Genomic DNA, 19,850 nt, shown 5'->3' with positions numbered 1-19,850 from the left:
TGTCTTTATTGTCTTTGTCGGTTTTTGTGTGGAGGAGTCTCGACTTCTCGTGACAACAAGAAGCTGTCATCAGTGTGGCCGTATGCTTTATTTTTGTAATAAACCCCGTCAGGCCAATTTACTTAGAGAGAATGTATTTTCTTGCTCAAGCTCTCCTCTAACATTGGCTTAGAACTTCCTAATAAGTAAGATCGGATGGGTTGATTAGGTTCAGGTGTTCCTTTGGGTTCCTATAAAACGTTAATGCAAGTTTCCTCAGTTAGACTTTTCTCATTACTATTCAAACGAGAATGCATTCATATATTTAGTATCGGAGTTGACAACGTAACGCTCATAAGTCATAACTTTCAAAGAATATAGTCGCGAAAAATTGATTCTTGATACTTAAGATAATGTATGTTTATTTCATACGAGACTGTGAAAAATCGAAATGAACTTGTTGTTAAGATTTATGGGGCTTTTCATTTGTAAACATTTGATAAAATTCATTAATATCATAAACAAATAATATATTTGGAACCAGAAAAATACAAAATACAAGACACCAACGGGGCCCTTCTGGATTACACAAATCTAGAATTCTGGATTCTCTGGTAGGTAAAGACATTGTTCACATGTCCATTTTAAAATGCATACACTATATTTGATTACGACCAAAGATTTAGAATGGGGTCTCATTTAGAATCTCAAAATCTCAATAATATTTACATAAAGATGTTAAGATGCATCATGCATATTTTGAGACTCTAAATCCGAATTAATTTAAAAACATCAAAAGGCGAGAATAATTTCATGATACGTTGTTATATGTTCACGATACTTTAACATCGAAAGTCGAAACTAAAAGTAAACAACACAAATTATGTATAAAAAACTAAGCATGAGTCAGCTGCTGGACCATAAACGAAGCTAACGTCTTCCCAAACTCGCACCTCTCATAAGAGTGAAAGGTGTAGAAAAGTATGATAAAGCTCTCATAAGAGTGAGACTGAGAGAGAGCTACGTGTATAGTGTCAATGACACCAATGGTGTGTGTCAGTGTGTGTGGGATTTAAATTTGGACTATTACAATTAAAATGTGCCTACTCATGCAAGTTAGTAAGAAAGAAAAAAAAAAAACCATGGTTAAATACATGACAAAATTACTGTGGATTACTTACATTTTTACATTTGATATACTATTATACAAGAAATACTAATAACAAAAATAATTTTGCCGTGATGTAAACAAAATAGACGAAAAGACTTACAACATATAATCTTTTTATTATACGAAAATTTTCTCTAACCAATAATCAAATAAATATGCACTTAGCGGTAACACTGGAATGCTCTGTTCATTCCTAAAAAAGTTACCACTATCAACTCTTGTCTTAATCTTCACCAACCTCTCGAAGTTACCTGCGAAATATTTTTTACCGTAACGCTTGCCTTCAACGTAGCTACGTATTTTCCCATTGTGTGGATTAGTCCCCAAATCAACGTCACGGTAATTATAAAACGACTGTCTCGGATTCTTGGAAACAAAAGGAGTCATGAATTGGTACAACTCCCTCGCCAATTCAATGTTCCGGTCGGTTAACCTATCTTCTCTCCAATTCGCAGCGTACTGAATCTTCCAGAGGTTCCCGAATCTGTATGGGAATGGAGTCGCCGTCGATGATATCCTCCCCATTGCACCACCGTATGGATTGAAAGCCATCGTAGGAATCTCAAGCTCGATCATTTTCTTCCAGATTGATTCTAAACCGGTTCTTGAAATCGGTTCACGTACGTAGTCTGATTTTCTCTTGAGATAGTTCGTGGTTTGGTTCCTGTCGAGTAGAACTCTCTCCGATGTTCCCACTTTCATATTTGTCCAGAGAAACACAGATTGGACCCAGCTCGTTTCGATACAATCTGACCGGACCAAACCTAATTCGGGGAGTCTCCGGTTTAATATCGACAGAAGCGTTGTTGCGTCTCCAAGAAACATACATATGAATGCTACCCTGACGGTCTTTTGAGTTGACACGGTGCCGTTTACTACGTCGATGAATAATCTTATGAAGACCTCGTCGGGAAGCTCCGGTGCGACTTTTTGCCACCGGTAAACAATCTCCGTCGCGTCTTGCTCTAGTGTCCGGGAGACATTGAAAACGGTGACGGTTTCAGGGACATCCACGAGGTTTAATTTGTACGCTAAAACGACACCGTAGCTACTTCCTCCTCCTCCGTTTATTGCCCAAAAGAGATCTTCTCCCATTAATTTTCTATCCAATATTTTTCCTGAATTTTTTTTCAAATATGTATAGTAAGAAAATATTAAAGAAATTGTATAAATATTTAGGCTAATTAAAGTGTAACTTATTAAAAAAAATATCACTATGCCAATGAGTTTGACTGGTTATAATTAGGAACTTGATTGATAAAATTTTATAAAAATATAAAATAGTGAAGCTAGCTAGAGATGTTGTTTATACCATTGACGTTGACCATTCTTGCATCGAGTGTATTATCTACGGTGAGGCCGTATTTTCTCATCAAGTTACCATAACCTCCGCCGCTAACGTGGCCACCGACACCAACTGTCGGACAAACTCCGGCGGGATAAGCAAGAGTTTTGCTCTTCTCCCAAATATAGTAATAAACTTCTCCGAGGGTGGCACCGGTTTGGACCCAAGCGGTTTTACTCGCCACGTCGACGTCAACCGACCGAAGATTAAACATATCGAGGACGAAGAATGGTTTGCCAGAGCGTGTGACATATGACAAGCCGTCGTAGTCGTGGCCGCCGCTTCTGATTTTCATCTGAAGTTTGTGGTATTTACCACAAGCCACCGCGGCTTGAACGTGGGATTCGTGTGTTGCGGCGATTATGAGGAAAGGTTTTGGAGTGTTGGAGGTGTTGAAGCGGAGGTTGCGTATGTAAGCTTCTAGTACGGAGGAGTAGGAGCCATTCCCGGGAAAAAACAAGGCCGGGGAGATGGGATGTTTGGGGTCGGAGTTTGAGGTAAGGCATTGTGTGAAAGTGTCGGAGGATACTGAAGGTGAGTTTGATTCCCATAAGAAGACGAAGAAGAATGGAAAAAGAACCAGCATAACACTTGGATATCTCATTTTTAGAGACTGAACCAGTGTTATACTTGGACATTTCATTTTTAAGACAAAAAAAAAAACTAGATGATTGAGTTTGTGAATGTGGTGGCCACTGTCCAGGATTTTGTGCTATTTATACCAAATGTTAAAATGTGGTGATTTAGAGAGATTCTGACGTTTGCAATATAAAACATCTATTGTAAAATTAAAATATTAGAAATTTTAAACAAAACTTAAATACATATAAACATTTATGTGTGGCCAAATAAAAAGTAAGAACATTAATATATTAAATAACATATGCATGTTCATAACAATGTACATGGAAACAAAATTTATGGAGTTAAAAATTGGAGAAAAGAAAACAATTAAATAGAGTCTAGAAACAATTTCTTGTGGTCGAAACTATTCTCTAGGTGTCGCTTAAAGTCTGGACCGCTTTTCAAAACAAATGTTTATGACTTGATAGAGAAGATCATGCATGAAGCCAAAATGGTTGATGAGGAAAAGTCTATTGTGGGTTCAAGTTTGTCCCAGAGATTTTGATTTAGGCTTTACATTTGACATCAACAGGTACGTACAAATATGTGTGGCTTGGAACGCTTACTCCTCTGCTATGGTGTGGTTCTACTTTGTGAACCAAATCGACGAGACGTGTGCGGAACATGATTCATTGTCGTTACTTTCAAGTGCGTTTTTCTACTTAAAGAAAAAAACAAAAAACTACAGTTTTCTATTTTAAAACTAATAATAGTGACATTAAATCTATTAATCAATTCTATTTTCAAAATAAATTGTTGTAGCTACTAAAAGTTTCGAAAATTTAAGAGTTTATGTGGTATTTTTTTGTGCCACAGACATAGTTATCAAAATTAGCCGAATTGTTTATCTAAGTTACAAAAATGCATGTTCGAAAAACAAGAATATTTTTTTTATATTTTTTTTGGTAATAAGAACAAAATACAATAGTGATTTCTGATTTCTATATAATTTATTTTGAAATATAGCAGTTCTATAAAAGCATTTATCTGATTTACACGGGATATTGTATTCTTTTACTATTCAAAACCAATTTCTAAAGTTTTTTTCCATTCAAACATATAATTTAAACCACCAAATCCATTTGATCATCACTTTTTCGGTTTGAACAACTTGATATGCTTAATATCCATTTGATATGTTGTATGATCGGCTTGACTCATCTCTCAACTCGAAGCTTAGTACTATAATCGCCATATGTCTAGAACTTTTTTTTTTTTTGTTAAAAGATATAATATTTCTAGAAACTTATATTTCAGAGACATAATCGCCATTCTAGAACTTATATTTCAAATTCAAAGAATATTATATATACAATTACATTCACATGCGTCACACGTCCATCTGAACTGAACATGATCATCGTTAACTTAAGTATGGTCATATATCGAGGTATGTTGTCGGTGCATGCTAACGGATTATAAATTTACAGCTCACAAATATAAAATGTTTGCACGTTACAGCACGTACTATATGACAGTTATACCAAACTAAATTTCATATCTATAAATTGTTGACGATAAAAAAAAAAATCATATCTATAAATAAGATAGTACATAAATATGAATATCGATTTTTACATTATAACCATAGCTTTTCATATAAAACTTAACAATAATTTACTAGTTGTAAGTTGTAATATCAAATCTTAACTACCACTTACCAGAGACAAATATAGTACTTAATTACAACATATAATCAATTATACAACAACAAATTTCACTAACCAATAATAATCAAATAAAGATTTTACTTATGGTAACACAGGAATACTCTGTTCATTCCTAAAGAAGTTACCACTATCAACTCTAGTCTTGATCTTCACCAACCTCTCGAAGTTACCTGCGAAGTACTTCTCCCCGTAACGCTTGCCTTCAACGTAGCTATTTCTTTTCCCATTGTGTGAATTAATCCCAAGATCAACGTCACGATAGTTAAAGAACGATTGTCTCGGATTCTTGGAAACAAAAGGAGTCATGAATTGGTACAATTCCCTCGTCAACTCCATGTACCGGTCGGTTAACCTATCTTCTCTCCAATTCGCAGCGTACTGAATCTTCCAGAGATTCCCGGCTCTGTATGGGAACGGAGTCACCGTTGATGATATCCTCCCCATTGCACCACCGTATGGATTGAAAGCCATTGTAGGAATCTCAAGCTCGATCATTTTCTTCCAAATTGATTCTAAACCGGTTCTTGAAATCGGTTTACGTACGTAATCTGATTTCCTCTTGAGGTAGGTCACGGGTTGAATCCTCTGGAGTAGAACTGTCTCCGGCGAACCAATTTGGATATTTGTCCAGAATAGCACAGACTGGATCCAGCTAGTTTCGGTACAGTCAGACCGGACCAAACCCAATTCTGGGAATCTCCGGTTTAAGATCGACAGGAGCGTTGTCTTGTCTCCAAGGAACATAGCTATGAATGATGCCCTGACGGTCTTTTGAGATGTATTGGTGCCATTTACTACGTCAATGACTAATCTTATGAAAAGCTCGTCCGGAAGCTCCGGTGCGACTTGTTGCCACCGGTGAACTATCTCCGTCGCGTTTTGCTCTAACGTCCGGGAGATTCTAAACACGGTGACGTTTTCAGGGACTTCCACGAGGTTTATTTTGTAGGCCAAAACGACTCCGAAGCTACCTCCTCCCCCTCCGTTAATCGCCCAAAAGAGATCTTCTCCCATTAATTTTCTATCTAATATATTTCCTGAAAATTTTCAAATATACAATGGATATATAGTGAGAATATATGTAAGAAATTGTTATATAAATTTTCAGAAAAATAAAGTGTAACACATAAATTATAGTTATATCTAATGTTTAGTTGTTGTCTAATTCATTTTATGTTGACGGATCGTTTGACAAAAGTAACCAATGAGTTTAGTTGATTTTTAGGACATACTATAAATTATTGTTATCATATAAAATAATGAAGCTAGAGATATTGAATCATACCATTGACGTCGACCATTTTTGCATCGATGGTGTTATCAACGGTGAGACCGTATTTTCTCATCATGTTACCGTAACCTCCGCCGCTAATATGGCCACCTACACCAACCGTGGGACAAATCCCAGCGGGATAAGCTAGGGTTTTGCTCTTCTCCCATATATAGTAATAAACTTCTCCGAGGATGGCACCGGTTTGGACCCAAGCGGTCTTACTCGCCACGTCGACATCCACCGAACGGAGATTGAACATGTCGAGGACGAAGAAAGGTTTGCCAGAGTACGTTACGTATGACAAGCCATCGTAGTCGTGGCCTCCGCTTCTGATTTTCATCTGAAGGTTGTGGCGTTTGCCACAAGTAACCGCGGCTTGCACGTGACTTTCGTGTGTTGCAGCGATTATGAGGAAGGGTTTTGGAGTGTTGGAGGTGTTGAACCGGAGGTTACGAATTGTAGCTTCTAGTACGGAGGAGTATGAGCCGTTTCCGGCGAAGAACACGGTGGGGGAGATGGGATGTTTGGGGTCGGAGTTTGAGGTTAGGCATTGTGTGAAAGTCTCCGGATTTGCTAGTGATGAACTTGGCTCCAATATGAAGACGACGAAGAATAGAAAAGGAACCAATATAATACTTGGATATTTCATTTTCTAGAGATTGAACGTTGGAGTATAGAAAAAAACAATTGTTGAGTTTATGATTGTCGTCGAGGATTTTGAGTTATTTATAACTATAGAGAAGCTCATGCATGACGCCAAAATATTTGACCAGGAAAAGTCAAATGTAGGTTCAAGTTGTCCTTAAGATTAATTTTGATTTAGTGAGAATAGATATTCTAGAATTTATATTTAAAATTCAAAGAATACTGTACAATTACAATTTGCAACAACATGTGTCAACGTGTAATAATAGATATCATTAACGGGATTCAAAGACTATAATGTACTTTTTCCTTTATTAGACCAGATTAAGAATCAAAAGCTAAGTATGTTTTAGGTGGTAGTAGTTAGTTGACTTTACGAAAGGTTTAGCGCTTGCTCGGTTAGATGAATTTTGTAATGGGGAAAGTTTTGAATGCAACTGAATGGCTCATATTACTTATCTGAACAACTGTTTTAAATTTGTAAACTTTAAGATTGTGTTTATTTTTGTATATATGATAATATTTTTGAAGTGATTATATATTAGTTATTTCATTATAAACAATTTATTTTTGTCTTATAGGAGTTTGTCTAACTATGTGCAACTCAGGAAATTACCGACCTAGTTAATATGCTTAAATCAAATAATGAATAAATTTGTAATGTTTTTTCTCTAGGTTACAAAATTACAAATACAAGATAAAATGTTTAGGCTTTGTTGATAAAATGAAAGATAGAGAGGTTGTATACGTAATATTGTGAGAATATATAAAAAAATAAAATATTGTGAGAATACGTAATATGTGTGAGAGAATTATGGACTGAAAATTATAAAATGAAAGACATACTTTAGCGGCTGGTTTGACTTTCATATGGCTGAGTGGCTGACCATAAAATGTTATCATGGAGCGGCAAAATACAAATCAGAAGTTGAATCTAGTTAACTACAATAGAGATATTACACCTTAATTAACGTTTATATGTTCCATCAATAGGTTAGCCTTGAGTCTATAACCTAAAGATAATCATAAATAAGCAAACGTGAAACAAATGTTTAGAAATCTTTCACACAAACAATTTGTTTTAGAAATTAAGATTTACTTCCAGGATAAACATATTTTCAAATGCATTTTGTTTCAACGAGGTGTTCTTCTACTTTACGAAAGTACATGATTTTGACGAAAACACTTATAGAAGGAGAAGTGTAAATCTTTCACAAGTTACAAATTATTTAATTGTAAATAATTATCTATAAAAACGGAGAAGAATTAAAGGATCAGTTCATCTAGTCATCTAGTCTATAAAAATTGTGACGGCGACACAATTTTTTTTTAATAGAATGGTGCACGTAAACATGATGATGACATGCATGCGTCCTAGTGTCGTATTCACTTCAGCAATTTTGTACAAAATTTGGATTTTTTTTTTAAATAATAACAAAGGCATTTATCTATTGATTATTAAGCCAATTAAGCGTTCAAGCCTCTATTTGTTATTTATTCACTTATAGAAACTTACTTATTCTCTATTTGGCGCATCATATATTATTTATGGAGTCTTGTAATCATTATTTGCCTTAAATTCCACGCATTAAGGTTGATTGATTTATGATAATTCATTCTTCAATTGTTTATATGTTATTACTTATATGCTAGGCATTGTTGTTTTTCCTACAAAAAAAAAGGTATTGTTGTTTTTCTCCTCTCTAATTGTCTCCTAGCCACACGGAGGTAATTCAAGCTGCCAAACATTTCCTTAAGATCATATGCTAATGAATGAATCATACATACTTCTTCTCTAGAAGCGTTCATTGAATAATCAATCATGTCCTCTAGATCAATTTTCTTATTGCTTTAGCCATTTTTGTTTCTTTGTCAACATACAAAGATCAGCCGGAATCTATGGCACATGGGTATCTACATCAAAGGCGGAGGACATTCACAATGAGGTTAACTAGTCAGTACTGAACACGTACATCCATAAGTTTGTCCAAAGTTCACATTTTTAACACATCTTTATGGAGGAAAAAACAAAAAAAAAAAACTATAAAGTGCATACTATTTTTTTTTTATTGAAAATAAATATGTAAAAAATGAATTAAATGATAAGTTGGTCTAGTCATCTAATCTATAAAAGATGTGACGGCGACACAAATTTATAACAGAATGGTGCACGTAGGTAAATATGATGATACCATGCATGTAGTGTCGTAATAACTTCAGCAATTTTTACTTTTTAACAAAGGCATTAATCTATTGATTGACTATCTACCATTGGTAATGAAGCGTTTAAAGCCTCAAAAAAAGATTGCTAAGACATTTTGTGCCGCCATTCATTCAAAATTCCTTACAAAATATTCGGCACCACTATAGAAGAATCCGGAATTTTTCATATCGATACATAGCGGGTACAATCAAGAAAGCTTTCACATCAATATTTCTATTTGTTCTTTATTCACTAATATGTATGTAATGTACCATTACCAATTATAGGAAACACAAAGAATAGCTTTCTTGTGACATTTTTTGTTTCCTATCGCCGCGTACGTCCACTAGGCTAAAAGTCAAATGCATCATCAATCGGATTAGTATAAAAGATAAAATTATAACTCCTTGAAATTTCAATAACATTACTGACCCAAATTTATAAACTGTTTCTGTAAACAACGTACGTTTTCTTTCTTTCTTTTTTTTTTCTTTTGTCGACCGTACGTTTTCTATAATGGATTATATTTTGTAGCTAGAATTCAATGATTGTCCAAGCACTAATTTGGATTAGATTCTAGTTCTGTTGGTCCTTCCAATTTTTTGGATTAAGATATGATGTTCATTGGTTCACAAGATGTTGAAGGGTGTCTAATTGTCAAACCTTTCCTGTTTTTAGATGTACTCAAAAGTAAACGAGACGTATTTCAACAACTGAATTATTCAACGTAAAAGTTTAAAGAAGCACCAAATGTTATCTATCATCCAAAAACATGTCATATAGTAATATCTTTTTTTTTTTCGTAGATGATTAATTAATCCGAGGACTTATGTGCCTAAAGATTCATACGTGTTTGGGATGGACCTAGAGATTAATGTCTCTTAACTACTAATCACGATCACTATCATTAGCCAAATACTAGATTGATACCACTTAATTGTTAATTCATTTGTTATGCTCAAATAATCTTGTTATTGAGAAACATCCACTATAAGAAAGATAAACTATAAATAGAGCAGACGTAGATAAATATTATCTTCATTATCGTTGAACTTCGTACAATGGGTCAAAGCGTTGAAATAGTAATAAAATTATGCGACGCCTTTTAGTAGTTGGCCCTATAGTCACTTTGAAGGGCCATTGGGCATTTTTCTAAATCCAGTCCATATATTTTTTTCTTTTTTTTTTGTCGAAAATTCCATTGATTTTCCAAAAAGAAAAATTACATAGTGATCAGAATCCAACAATACAAAACAAAGTTTAAAATAAGCCCAAAATAAAACATTACAAAGCAAAAGAAGCTGGTCTCGTAAGGACATGTAGAAGGATACGTGTTGTTTTTGGCAAGTTAAAGGTGGAAAGACACCAAATTGACTCATCCACCAAGGCTGAAATATTGGCTGAAATTTTTTTCCAACGAGAAGTACCACCGATTCCACTTGAACTATTAAATCACAATCACTTGAACTGTTGAACATATTTATTATTTGATACAATTTTAATCAAAATAAATAAATCAAATAGAAACGGAAGATAATAAAAAAAAATCTCATAACAAAAGATTGAATTTCATCAATAAAACAATGGCAGAAGCAGTAATTCTCTCTCTTTCTTTCGCACATATCACTCATAAATAAATAATAACACCAAACATTGAATTTAGAAAAAGAATATTATATATCCGGAGGTTGCAGAGAAGTCTCTACTTCAGGAAGAGGCTTCAGTCTTGGTCCTGTACCTGTACAGAACTCTCTTCTTCTTGCTAGAGACATTGTCGACCGTGAGAACAATCTTACCAGCCTGACTGTTCTTGAAACTGTTCCTGATCGCTTCTTCATTTGATCCCATCTTCTTCGCCTTTTGGACAATTACTGTGTATGCTCCTTCAGCGGTCGGCACAAACTCTTCCTTGTAATTCACTTCCCATCCCAAAACCGCTATGTCCCATACCAATGTACCTTCAGCCTAATGGAAAACAAACCACAAAACACACATTTGTAAGAAAGACTGTGTTTTGACAACTTCTTTGAGAAGACATGGTTTGGTTTCTTGAATATGTTTACCTCAGGAGCTGGGATTTCGATGGTTTCAGATGATCCAGGCTTAACAACAACTTCAGTGACAGCTTCGTTGGAGAATGAGGTATCGTCATCTCTTTTGAACCCACCGTACTGAACTGGAAGCTCCTCAGCTGGAATGTACTTGAGAAGAGTCTCTGTAACCTTAGCTGGACGAGCCACAACAAACTTGCTCTTGGTTCTTTGCGTTAGGAATGGCGAGAGGACAGCATTGATGGCGTAGAACCAGAACGGCACATTTATGAATATCTGCACAAGAACAAAACAAACAACAAAGTCAATAGACCAAACCAATGAAACTCAAAGTAAAAGAATGAGGATGGAGATTGATGGAACTCACGTTTCTAGACACGAACTCGGGATAATTGTCCTGCAGAGTTACTATTACGTTCTTGATTCCAACCCAGAGATCTTTCCTTGACACTCCAGGAGCGTTTTTGAGATCATGGATCTGTAGAAGAGAAGTAACACCTCCTGGTTTCAGATTAAGCTGCTGGATTCCCTTCTCCATGAGCTGAAACCTCCATCTCAAGAACTTCTCTCTGTTCTTCTCTGTTCCAAATGTCTGGTAAAGCTCCTCGCTGTGGACATTGTAGCAAACTGGGTGTGACTCGCGGTCAACACCGTTCATGTAAGAAGCAGAGGCAAGCTCCTCCCCAAAGTCTTCTCCAAGGATCGAATCAATCTTGTGTTGCTTCCTCCATTTCAGGGTTTTCTTCAGCATCTCAAAAGCTTCGTTCACTTTGAAGTCTCTTGCTCTCAAGAACTTCAAGAGGATTACATCCGTAGCTTCAGCTCCTTTGCTTGGAAGCAATGGCACTCCCCACAGCTCGATATCTTTATCAACCGACTCATCTGCTTCCTCCTCCTCGACAGTCTCAGCTTTCGCTTCTTCCTTGGTGTCTTCGGTAACAACATCCTCGGTTTTCTTCTCTTCTTCTACATTCTCAGCTTTCACTTCTTCCTTAGTCTCTTCCTCTACCTTCTCAACAACAGGCTCAGCAGTCTTCATCTCTTCCTCTTCTGCAACAACAGTCTCAGCTTTCACAGCTTCTTCGGTAACAGCAACAGCCTCAGATTTCTTCTCTTCCTCAACCTTGTCCTCTGCTTCTTCCTTCTTCTTCTCTACCTCAGCAGCAGCTTCTGGCTTCACAACCTCCTCCTTCTTCTCCTTCACAGGAGAGCTCTCCTTCTTCTTGGTCTTGAGAAGAGTGTTATCAACAATAGCTTCCTCAAGCTTCAACTTGAGATCACCAAGAGCCTTCTTCTCAGAATCTTTCAAATCAGCAAAGAAATCACTCTCTTCTTTAAACGAGGCACTCTTCTCCACACCCTTGGGCTTGCTCTCATCATCATCAACCTTGGTCTCTTCCACAGCTTCGTCTTCTCCTCCTTCCACAACAGATTTGACAGTAGTCTCATCCGGAACAACAGCAGGAGGAGCAATAACAACCTCAGACTCCACCTGCTTCTCCTCAACCTTAACTTCAGCAGTCATCTTTTCTCTTAAATGCCTGTTAATAAACCAATATTTAAAAAAAAATATTAGTCACAAATTCTCCTAAGAAAACAACCAGAGTAGTAAACAACCCAAAAAAACAAATTCACTTTCTTGATTACTAGAGATCTAAAAACAAAACCTAGCTTAGTCTATATCCTGCTACGATAAGAGATCTATAATAAGAAACATGATTCTTGCAAAAAAAAAAAAAAAAGGAATCTGACCATACTTAGTTCTCCATTTCGACTGAGGAGCTAACCAAAATAGATTGCAGGAAGAAAAAGAAAGACTGAAACTTTCTATATTTTTTTTCTCAACAAAACAAGAGCTACCTAAAATTATAGTAACTAAGAAAAGACCAAGAGAATTAAAACTCAAAAAAAGTAATCGAATTTTAACTGCTTCGAAAGAGAAGAAAAAAGCAGAGAGGAGGAACAAACCTAGAAGAAGATGATACGATTCTGTAAAGCAAAGATTCGTCTTATGAATCTCTCTTAATTCACTTCTTCTTTGTGTGTGTTTTAGGCTGCAGTGGGAAAAAAAGCTATAAGGTTTTTATGACTTATAAGAGAGAGAGAGAGAGAGAGAGAGAGAGAGAGATGGGAGATTTATGCAGCAGCAGCAGCAGAGAGACAGAGCAGAAGAGAAGAACAAAAAAAAAAAAAAAACCCTAAGGTGTAGTGGACCCCACCAGACTCACAGCAACGGTCACATGATTGGACCCTACCAGTAAAAGAAACAGAAAGAACCAACCACAGCCGTCCGATTATCCACGCTGTCACAGATACGCCAGCCTGGCAAATTCTCTTTATAGTAATACTAATATCTCTTGCAGGTCCCACGCTTCTCATGTTCTCTCAAGACTCAACGGTCGTCTAAGCTGATCTGGTCGCCCAACGAGAGAGCGACACGTGTGGTACGTGACAGAGTATGTTCGGCGCAACGGACGGATGTGGTGGCGTTGTTGTATACACACATACTGTACTCTCCACTCTCCACAACAACCAATGTCACCCTTTTTTTTTTTTTTTTTTTGTGTGTTCTTGTTTTGTTTGTTTTCTAATTTTACAGTAACTGAAGTTTACCACTTGATTTAATTATATCATTAGAATTTAGAAAGTACCATGTATGCAGGAGTATAATAATATGCCTAGTCGAGAAGAATCTTTTCTTTAGTAACGGTTGTTTCTTTTTCCAACTCTTTTTTGGTCCTTAAATATATATATTCCTTATTTTTCATTTTTCATTTTATACAAATCAGCTTTTAACATTGTTTTCCTAGCTGTTGACAAACAAAGCTAATTAAAATAAAGACACTAATATTCTTGATAATCAAAACTAGTTACGATTAGCCCTGAGACAGATATCACTAATTGAATATTTTACATTACAAGACATGCAAATTCGAGATATCTCAGTGGTCATGGTCTAAAACATCCTTTGACGCGAATATTAATATTTCCACATCTCCACCTATTGATTACGTAGTCGCAATGATTATGTGATGACATTTATAGTGCACCGCCGCAACTGATTCTATTGTATAATATATATGCGTGACAATGTATATTGTTTTACTCACAAAAATCATCAATTAGATTGACAAAACACAAAGGAAGTAGGGCACATACAGTGGAAATAATTGAACCGATTTGCATAATTAATAATATTAACAACACAGCGAGGTTGTTGCGGTCAAACTGTTACAGCTAAGCTAATTCACCCGCCAAATCAGCCGCAACAAAAGGAAGAGACAGAGACAGGGAGAACCAGAACGAATTATACAAAGAGACAGAGCACAAAAATATCACAGAGCTGTACACAAAATCAAGCGTTTTGGATCATCAGACCAACCAGAGACGCAAGAGAGAGAGAAGCACGACGATCCATATTTTACATAGAGCTAGAAATCTAGAATCTTGTTCTTTCTAACAGAGACAGTCTGTTTAAAAAACAAAGGGGTAACAATAATGCTCTCAAGAGAAGATCTTTTTCCTCACCAATGGTAACCAACAGGAATAAAAATCTAGTTGACAAATGTTATCCATATGCTATGTCCAACGTGTTTGACGGTCTTTAGACTAACCAAACTGATTAGTTCCGCTTGTTTGATCTCCTCTCAGGCATCACAAGGCTCACTGGAGAATCCGAGTATAAACCAGTTGTCCTGTCATAAAAAAGATTTCATTACTGAACCAAAATCGATAGTAACTTCGAACAGATTTTTGACAAAGGTTTGGTGTTTTAGGCAAAGGTCTCTCTACAAACGCTAAGCTCTGTCATCTAACTTGGAGTACTTGGGAATAACTTCAGCTAGTTTTCAATGCCAAAGTACCATATGAAATACTTATCATATGTTCTTGTGAAATCTTGTGCAGTCCGTTAGAGATTATATAGAAATAAGAAGACAGTTGAAAATATGTACCTATCATAACACAAGTGCGCATTACCAATTTGTCCTGCAACCTTGTTTCGTACTTTCCTCACACAAACCTGAAACATACAAAAAAATTAGGAACTTTACACAATAAGAAGGCAATTTTTAAATTACATTACACATGAAGATGAAGGGATCGCTACCCACTTGCACTAGATCAAGAGGTCCAGCCTCTTTATCGCGGTTTCTGTGAATTACTATACCATTGTCACATTTGTTTATAAAATGTGCGCTGCCACTAATATCATATAGGTTTGGTGCACCTCCATCCCATTGTTGCAACTGTTTTGGATGAGCGACAAACCAGACATGGCAGGAGTGGTGTTGGGAAAAGCGTTTGATCTTTGTAAGCATCTGGCTAACATACTCTGTCTCCGTCCTATCAAAACAAATAAAATTTTATCATGTGTGAGAAACGAAAGAATGTAAAACTTATTGATAGGAAAACAATTTCTTCACTCACTGCCGTAGTGTACGTTGATGATCAAGCTCATTGTAAGGATCTATAACAAGTCCTCGAATCCCATACCGAAGGACAGCAGCTTTTGCACGTTCCAGAACCCATTCAATATTTGGAAGTGAATCCATCTCACATCTGATTAATCACGAGAACCCCAAACACCAAAATATTACCATATCATGTCCAAGTTATGCAACTTCCAGGTCTTTAGGTAGTTATTTGTATCAGCGGAGAGGCGAGTTCTATAAAGGCTGAATATTTTACCTTATGAGAAAGAAGGTTTCATTCAACCACTCTTTCCCTTCCTCCAACTCATCAACACTCATCCGTTGGACAGCGCTCCCATAACTATTGAGAAAAAAGGAGAAACATACACACCACTTTCAAGAAAGAACAAAGTTATACAAGAGCACCAGTTCTTGGCTTCAATCAGATTCTGTGGGTCTTTTCATAAAGAGGCTTACTTTGCATCAAAGAATGGTTTCTTTACATGTTTTTCCAAAAGTTTCCTGCCATGATCTCGTACCTGGAAGCAGCACAAACAAGAACAATCAGGTAAAACTACTATAAAGCAGTTTTCCCATGGACAAGGTCAGAAACACACCTTATTCTCCATTGAACAGAGAGCAAATTTCCAGCCAACACTATGGTTAAGATTGCATAACAAAGCATCAATCCATTCACTCTTTCCAGAATTAGGAATCCCTGTCACAACAGTCAACTCCCCTGGCACAACCTGATCAAGAGCAAATTTAATATATCACATTGGTTGATGAGCCTACAGCAATATTAAATAAATAACATGACTTTGACGCTTACACTATACAAGTTGTCCAAAGTTTTCCACCCCGTTGAAACACCATACTCATATCCATGTGTTCGATGATAGAAGGCATCAAGTTCATCAAAGAAATCTTTGAAGGCAAATAATCCTTGTATAGGGTATGGCTCAGCATTTAGAATAGCTTCCTTGACTAAATGAGGTCCCTTAGACATAAGCACCTAAGAAAATAATCAAAGTAAGGAATCATTGTGGTCATTTAAATTAAAGTAACCACAAAAGCAATTTCATAAAAGTTACATAAACCTATATAACCTCATTTGCATCTTTGAAATGTTCATCCTCACTTTTCTTCGGCCATTTGACACGCCAACATCTTTCTTTACCCAAACGTCGTGCAACTTCTTCCGCCAGAGCTTGACCAGGTCCATCTCCATCAGTAGCAATGACAATCCGAGACACCTACAAATAAAAACCATTTTATATCCAGATTCTTGGAATGGTGAAATTCAAACAATCACAAATCAAACCAAATAATAAGTTAGCACATACCTTTTTTAGATAGTCATTACAATTCCATAGGAACTTATACTTCGTGTCCTAGCTTCACAGAACAGTAAAATGCTTTAGGAATCAAATAAGAGAGAATGGAAAAAAGAGATATGAAGTATGAAACCTAGAAGACCAGGCAAACCTTGGATTCACATGGGGTTTCCTTTGAAGAAACTGACGCTGGAGCTCCATCAGGAACAGACACACAGTTGCGAAAACCAGCCTCTTCCATTGCAAGTTTATCTATTTCCCCTTCAACCTAACGTTTAATTTCTCCAAAGAATTAAAATTCTGCTTTTGACTGTGTAGTTCATCAATCATATGATAATTTAAAGGAGATAAAGGCAGACATACTATAATGATTTCCGATGCTTTTTCTATATCATCAAGCCCATAAAAGATCCTCCGTGTATTCTTCTCCTGAAAGAAAGTCAAAGAAAAAAGCATGTAAGAGAATAGTCGTAACAGAAAGCTCAAGAGAGTTGTTCATGTATGCTATTGAGAAGGGAATGTGTATGACATGAACCTGAAAGAACTTCTTAGTTAGATACCGGTACTTGCAACTCACAAGCTCCCCTCTTTGCCAATACGTAAAAGCAATCACAATCTGCCCATAAATGTAGCAGGAAATAGTCGGACACACAGGACCAGAACCAAGCATGTTCCATAAGATAAGAATGTAACTAGATAAATCAGGATTTCTAAATTGCAATCAAGATGGGACAACAAGTGCGAAGTAACAGCTCCTTTAGAACCTCAAGACAGAAAAAAATTCTTGAAAAATAACCAATTCAGAAGAACACTCGTAAGGTACCTGATCACCTATTCTTTTCTGCATAACACGATTTCTCTCAAGCGTTTTCCCTGAAATCCCTCTTGCGGCAAAATACTCTTGAATCTGAAGCATAACCAAGAATACAATAGATATTATCAAACTCATGTAACAACAACGAAATAAAGAATTCAGAAAGTTCAGTCCAATTATCGAGAAGCAGTAGACACAGAAGAAAGAATAAGAATAAGCATGTCAAAGAAACTTATAAAAGAAGACAACCACCTCATCACAGAGAGGTTCTAGCTCTAAACTCTCCACTGTAACTTTTCTTTCAACCTTCTCTATTGAATCTGCAAATGCCACCTTACGATTCATTGCCACCTTACCATCCACCTGCAAACAGGAATGAGGATAAGTTCAAATATTATCAATTTTTACTTTATAAAATGTTGGTCGTACTTAAACTCAACCAACGGAGCTCACCTGTACTCCCCCTTTTAACCCACACTTCCCCCGAAAGCAATTCCATTTAGCTGACGAACTACAAAACCATGATTAACTACAGTCTCATGAAAAGCAAGTTCAAAACCAAACTTATCTAATGAGATATTAAGATAGCATACCCATCCGGGGAAACGTAAAGAGACAGGCTTTTTTCTCCAGAGTCTCCACCTTCACACTGAATGTACCCACAACAACAGTGGACATTATAAATTAGATTTTTTCCAGATACTCAACAAGAATCCGACAAGAAAGAGCAAACATTTATGAAAGTAACATTCACAAGAGTACTCAAGTTTTGGGTAATCAATAAATACCTGCGGACATGTCAAGCCACTATGTTGTCCTGGATGGCAGTTTTGAGCATCAATTCCTTGTTCAAATAATTTACGCCTCAAAGTAACTAATTTAGATGAAACAGCCCTCTTGTCTGCTTCTTCTTCTTCAGGATCAACTACAAAGCAGAAAAATGTGGGGAAATTCATCAAACAGTTCCATTATTAGAGCTTGTTGTATTGCAAGCAGCTAGTAAACAAAAGTCGCATACACATAGAAAAACAAGAGGGCTCAAGAACGATTAGCATGAAAACATAGTGAAGCTCCAAAAGGGGAGCACCAGGAACATAATCAGAATCCTAAATGACTAAAAATGAAACCCCAAATGTCCATATTTCCAAACATAAACAGAAATCGGAAGAGAGAATTCAAGCATACAACACATACCAGGAGTTTGGACTCTAGGGATTGAAGTGTAAGATGATAAACCATTGGTCTTTTGGTGAAATGGACTGTTTTTGGACACGGGTCTTGAGGCCAAAACCGGACGGAATCTTCTAGAAACAGAAGATAGCTGCCTACCAGGAGAAGACGAAGAAGAAGAGCATACGGCGAAAGAAGGAAGAAGACAAAACTCGAGGAATTGCTTGGAACCCATGAGTAGAGACATCGAGCACGAGAGTTTCCGCAGGTGGGTTTGTGGTAAACGAAGCAAAAATCGCATCTCGAAGTATCGATTGAGTAAAAAACAAAAAAGTATTCAGGTAGTAGTATTATTCATAGAGGGTTGCTCAAGGGTTTTAGGGGTTCTTCTGCTTCTTTCCCTCCTCTGTCTCTTCTTGTGTCTTATGGAGAGGAATAAGGAGAGAAGACGAAGATTTTTGATTTCTGCTCTCTTTTGAGATAAATGGGCTTTCTATTAAAAAGGCCCATGAAGTTTTATTACTTCAGGCCTGTTGTATTTATTTCGACCCATTATTAAGTAAGTTACCAATTTAAGGAAAAGAAGAAAAAAGACTTGACGACAAAGTCAAAGAGAGTATGACACGTGGAGTTAGAAAACTTGGCGGCAAAGTCAAAGAGCAACGTGGAACCACAAATCTCTCAACTTCAGCCCCTAAAACCGTAGCTCTCTCTCTCTTTTACTGACTGAGTCAATCGAGCTACCAGTAAAAAAATATAAAAACGATAAATATAACTAAATTTACTTTCTCTTAATCACTTTGTTGTAAATTGGGTTTTTGGTTTGGGTTTTAGTTTTGATTTAAATGATGGGTTGATAAAACTGTGAAGAAGAGAGACTTGTTCATTCATTGAATTAGTCGGGCTAAGACCCATATCCCAATTTGATTAAAAGCATTTTTTTTAAAAACACATATAAACTTTAACGTAAATAATTTTCTCTATTTTTAAAACTACAAGTAATGATTTCAGCTATATTTTTGTTTATATAATTTTAAAAACAAATAATGACTTTTTCAACTAATAAAAGCATATAAAATTAATTTAACAGCTTATTAGTATTAGTATGAATTTTTTTACTAAACTTAAAAAATGTTATTGAATGAATCTTCTTTAA

The 19,850-nt window shown here is 36.2% G+C and overlaps 4 protein-coding genes across 4 annotated transcripts; all 4 read right to left on the bottom strand.

Moving 5' to 3' along the window:
• Positions 1 to 1,130: 1,130 nt before the first annotated feature.
• On the bottom strand, positions 1,131 to 3,190 carry LOC17899938 (berberine bridge enzyme-like 8). The gene is made up of 2 exons (XM_006307087.2): positions 2,463 to 3,190; positions 1,131 to 2,268 (listed from the first exon to the last, which is right to left on the bottom strand). Exons 1-2 carry the CDS (start codon positions 3,136 to 3,138, stop codon positions 1,268 to 1,270), a joined length of 1,677 nt encoding a protein of 558 aa, XP_006307149.1. The 5' UTR covers positions 3,139 to 3,190; the 3' UTR covers positions 1,131 to 1,267.
• Positions 3,191 to 4,676: 1,486 nt separating this feature from the next.
• LOC17899195 (berberine bridge enzyme-like 8) lies at positions 4,677 to 6,741 on the bottom strand. Its single transcript, XM_006307163.2, has 2 exons — positions 6,075 to 6,741; positions 4,677 to 5,826 (listed from the first exon to the last, which is right to left on the bottom strand). Exons 1-2 carry the CDS (start codon positions 6,709 to 6,711, stop codon positions 4,871 to 4,873), a joined length of 1,593 nt encoding a protein of 530 aa, XP_006307225.1. The 5' UTR covers positions 6,712 to 6,741; the 3' UTR covers positions 4,677 to 4,870.
• A 3,690-nt stretch (positions 6,742 to 10,431) lies between these two features.
• On the bottom strand, positions 10,432 to 13,047 carry LOC17900282 (patellin-4). The gene is made up of 4 exons (XM_006307086.2): positions 12,930 to 13,047; positions 11,329 to 12,502; positions 10,974 to 11,237; positions 10,432 to 10,875 (listed from the first exon to the last, which is right to left on the bottom strand). The coding sequence occupies exons 2-4, from the start codon at positions 12,484 to 12,486 to the stop codon at positions 10,618 to 10,620; spliced, it is 1,680 nt and encodes a 559-aa protein (XP_006307148.1). The 5' UTR covers positions 12,487 to 12,502; positions 12,930 to 13,047; the 3' UTR covers positions 10,432 to 10,617.
• A 1,200-nt stretch (positions 13,048 to 14,247) lies between these two features.
• LOC17897459 (twinkle homolog protein, chloroplastic/mitochondrial) lies at positions 14,248 to 19,105 on the bottom strand. Its single transcript, XM_006306365.2, has 19 exons — positions 18,719 to 19,105; positions 18,313 to 18,449; positions 18,118 to 18,173; positions 17,978 to 18,035; positions 17,777 to 17,887; positions 17,534 to 17,617; positions 17,246 to 17,326; positions 17,074 to 17,139; positions 16,862 to 16,978; positions 16,720 to 16,767; positions 16,483 to 16,629; positions 16,206 to 16,388; positions 15,991 to 16,122; positions 15,851 to 15,912; positions 15,651 to 15,734; positions 15,390 to 15,521; positions 15,074 to 15,305; positions 14,915 to 14,982; positions 14,248 to 14,656 (listed from the first exon to the last, which is right to left on the bottom strand). The coding sequence occupies exons 1-19, from the start codon at positions 18,993 to 18,995 to the stop codon at positions 14,584 to 14,586; spliced, it is 2,148 nt and encodes a 715-aa protein (XP_006306427.1). The 5' UTR covers positions 18,996 to 19,105; the 3' UTR covers positions 14,248 to 14,583.
• Between the last annotated feature and the right edge of the window lie 745 nt (positions 19,106 to 19,850).

This window comes from Capsella rubella, unplaced genomic scaffold, assembly GCF_000375325.1.
Source record: "Capsella rubella cultivar Monte Gargano unplaced genomic scaffold, Caprub1_0 scaffold_1, whole genome shotgun sequence".
In the NCBI taxonomy this organism is placed as follows: domain Eukaryota; kingdom Viridiplantae; phylum Streptophyta; class Magnoliopsida; order Brassicales; family Brassicaceae; genus Capsella; species Capsella rubella.
The sequence above is the reverse complement of the archived record's forward strand: the minus strand, read 5'-3'. Positions and strand labels throughout refer to the sequence as shown.

Bases quoted from the DNA above. Each gene is read 5' to 3' on its own strand.
- LOC17899195 (XM_006307163.2), bottom strand. From the start codon at position 6,711: ATGAAATATCCAAGTATTATATTGGTTCCTTTTCTATTCTTCGTCGTC. The intron at 5,827-6,074 runs GTATGATTCAAT...GAAAATTTTCAG, and splicing joins AAAAATGGTCGACGTCAATG to GAAATATATTAGATAGAAAA.
- LOC17899938 (XM_006307087.2), bottom strand. From the start codon at position 3,138: ATGAAATGTCCAAGTATAACACTGGTTCAGTCTCTAAAAATGAGATAT. The intron at 2,269-2,462 runs GTATAAACAACA...AAAAAAATTCAG, and splicing joins AAGAATGGTCAACGTCAATG to GAAAAATATTGGATAGAAAA.
- LOC17900282 (XM_006307086.2), bottom strand. From the start codon at position 12,486: ATGACTGCTGAAGTTAAGGTTGAGGAGAAGCAGGTGGAGTCTGAGGTT. The intron at 11,238-11,328 runs GTGAGTTCCATC...GTTCTTGTGCAG, and splicing joins CCGAGTTCGTGTCTAGAAAC to ATATTCATAAATGTGCCGTT. The intron at 10,876-10,973 runs GTAAACATATTC...GTTTTCCATTAG, and splicing joins TCGAAATCCCAGCTCCTGAG to GCTGAAGGTACATTGGTATG.
- LOC17897459 (XM_006306365.2), bottom strand. From the start codon at position 18,995: ATGCGATTTTTGCTTCGTTTACCACAAACCCACCTGCGGAAACTCTCG. The intron at 16,979-17,073 runs GTATGTCTGCCT...ATTAAACGTTAG, and splicing joins AAGCATCGGAAATCATTATA to GTTGAAGGGGAAATAGATAA. The intron at 15,306-15,389 runs GTGAGTGAAGAA...TTGTTTTGATAG, and splicing joins CATCAACGTACACTACGGCA to GACGGAGACAGAGTATGTTA.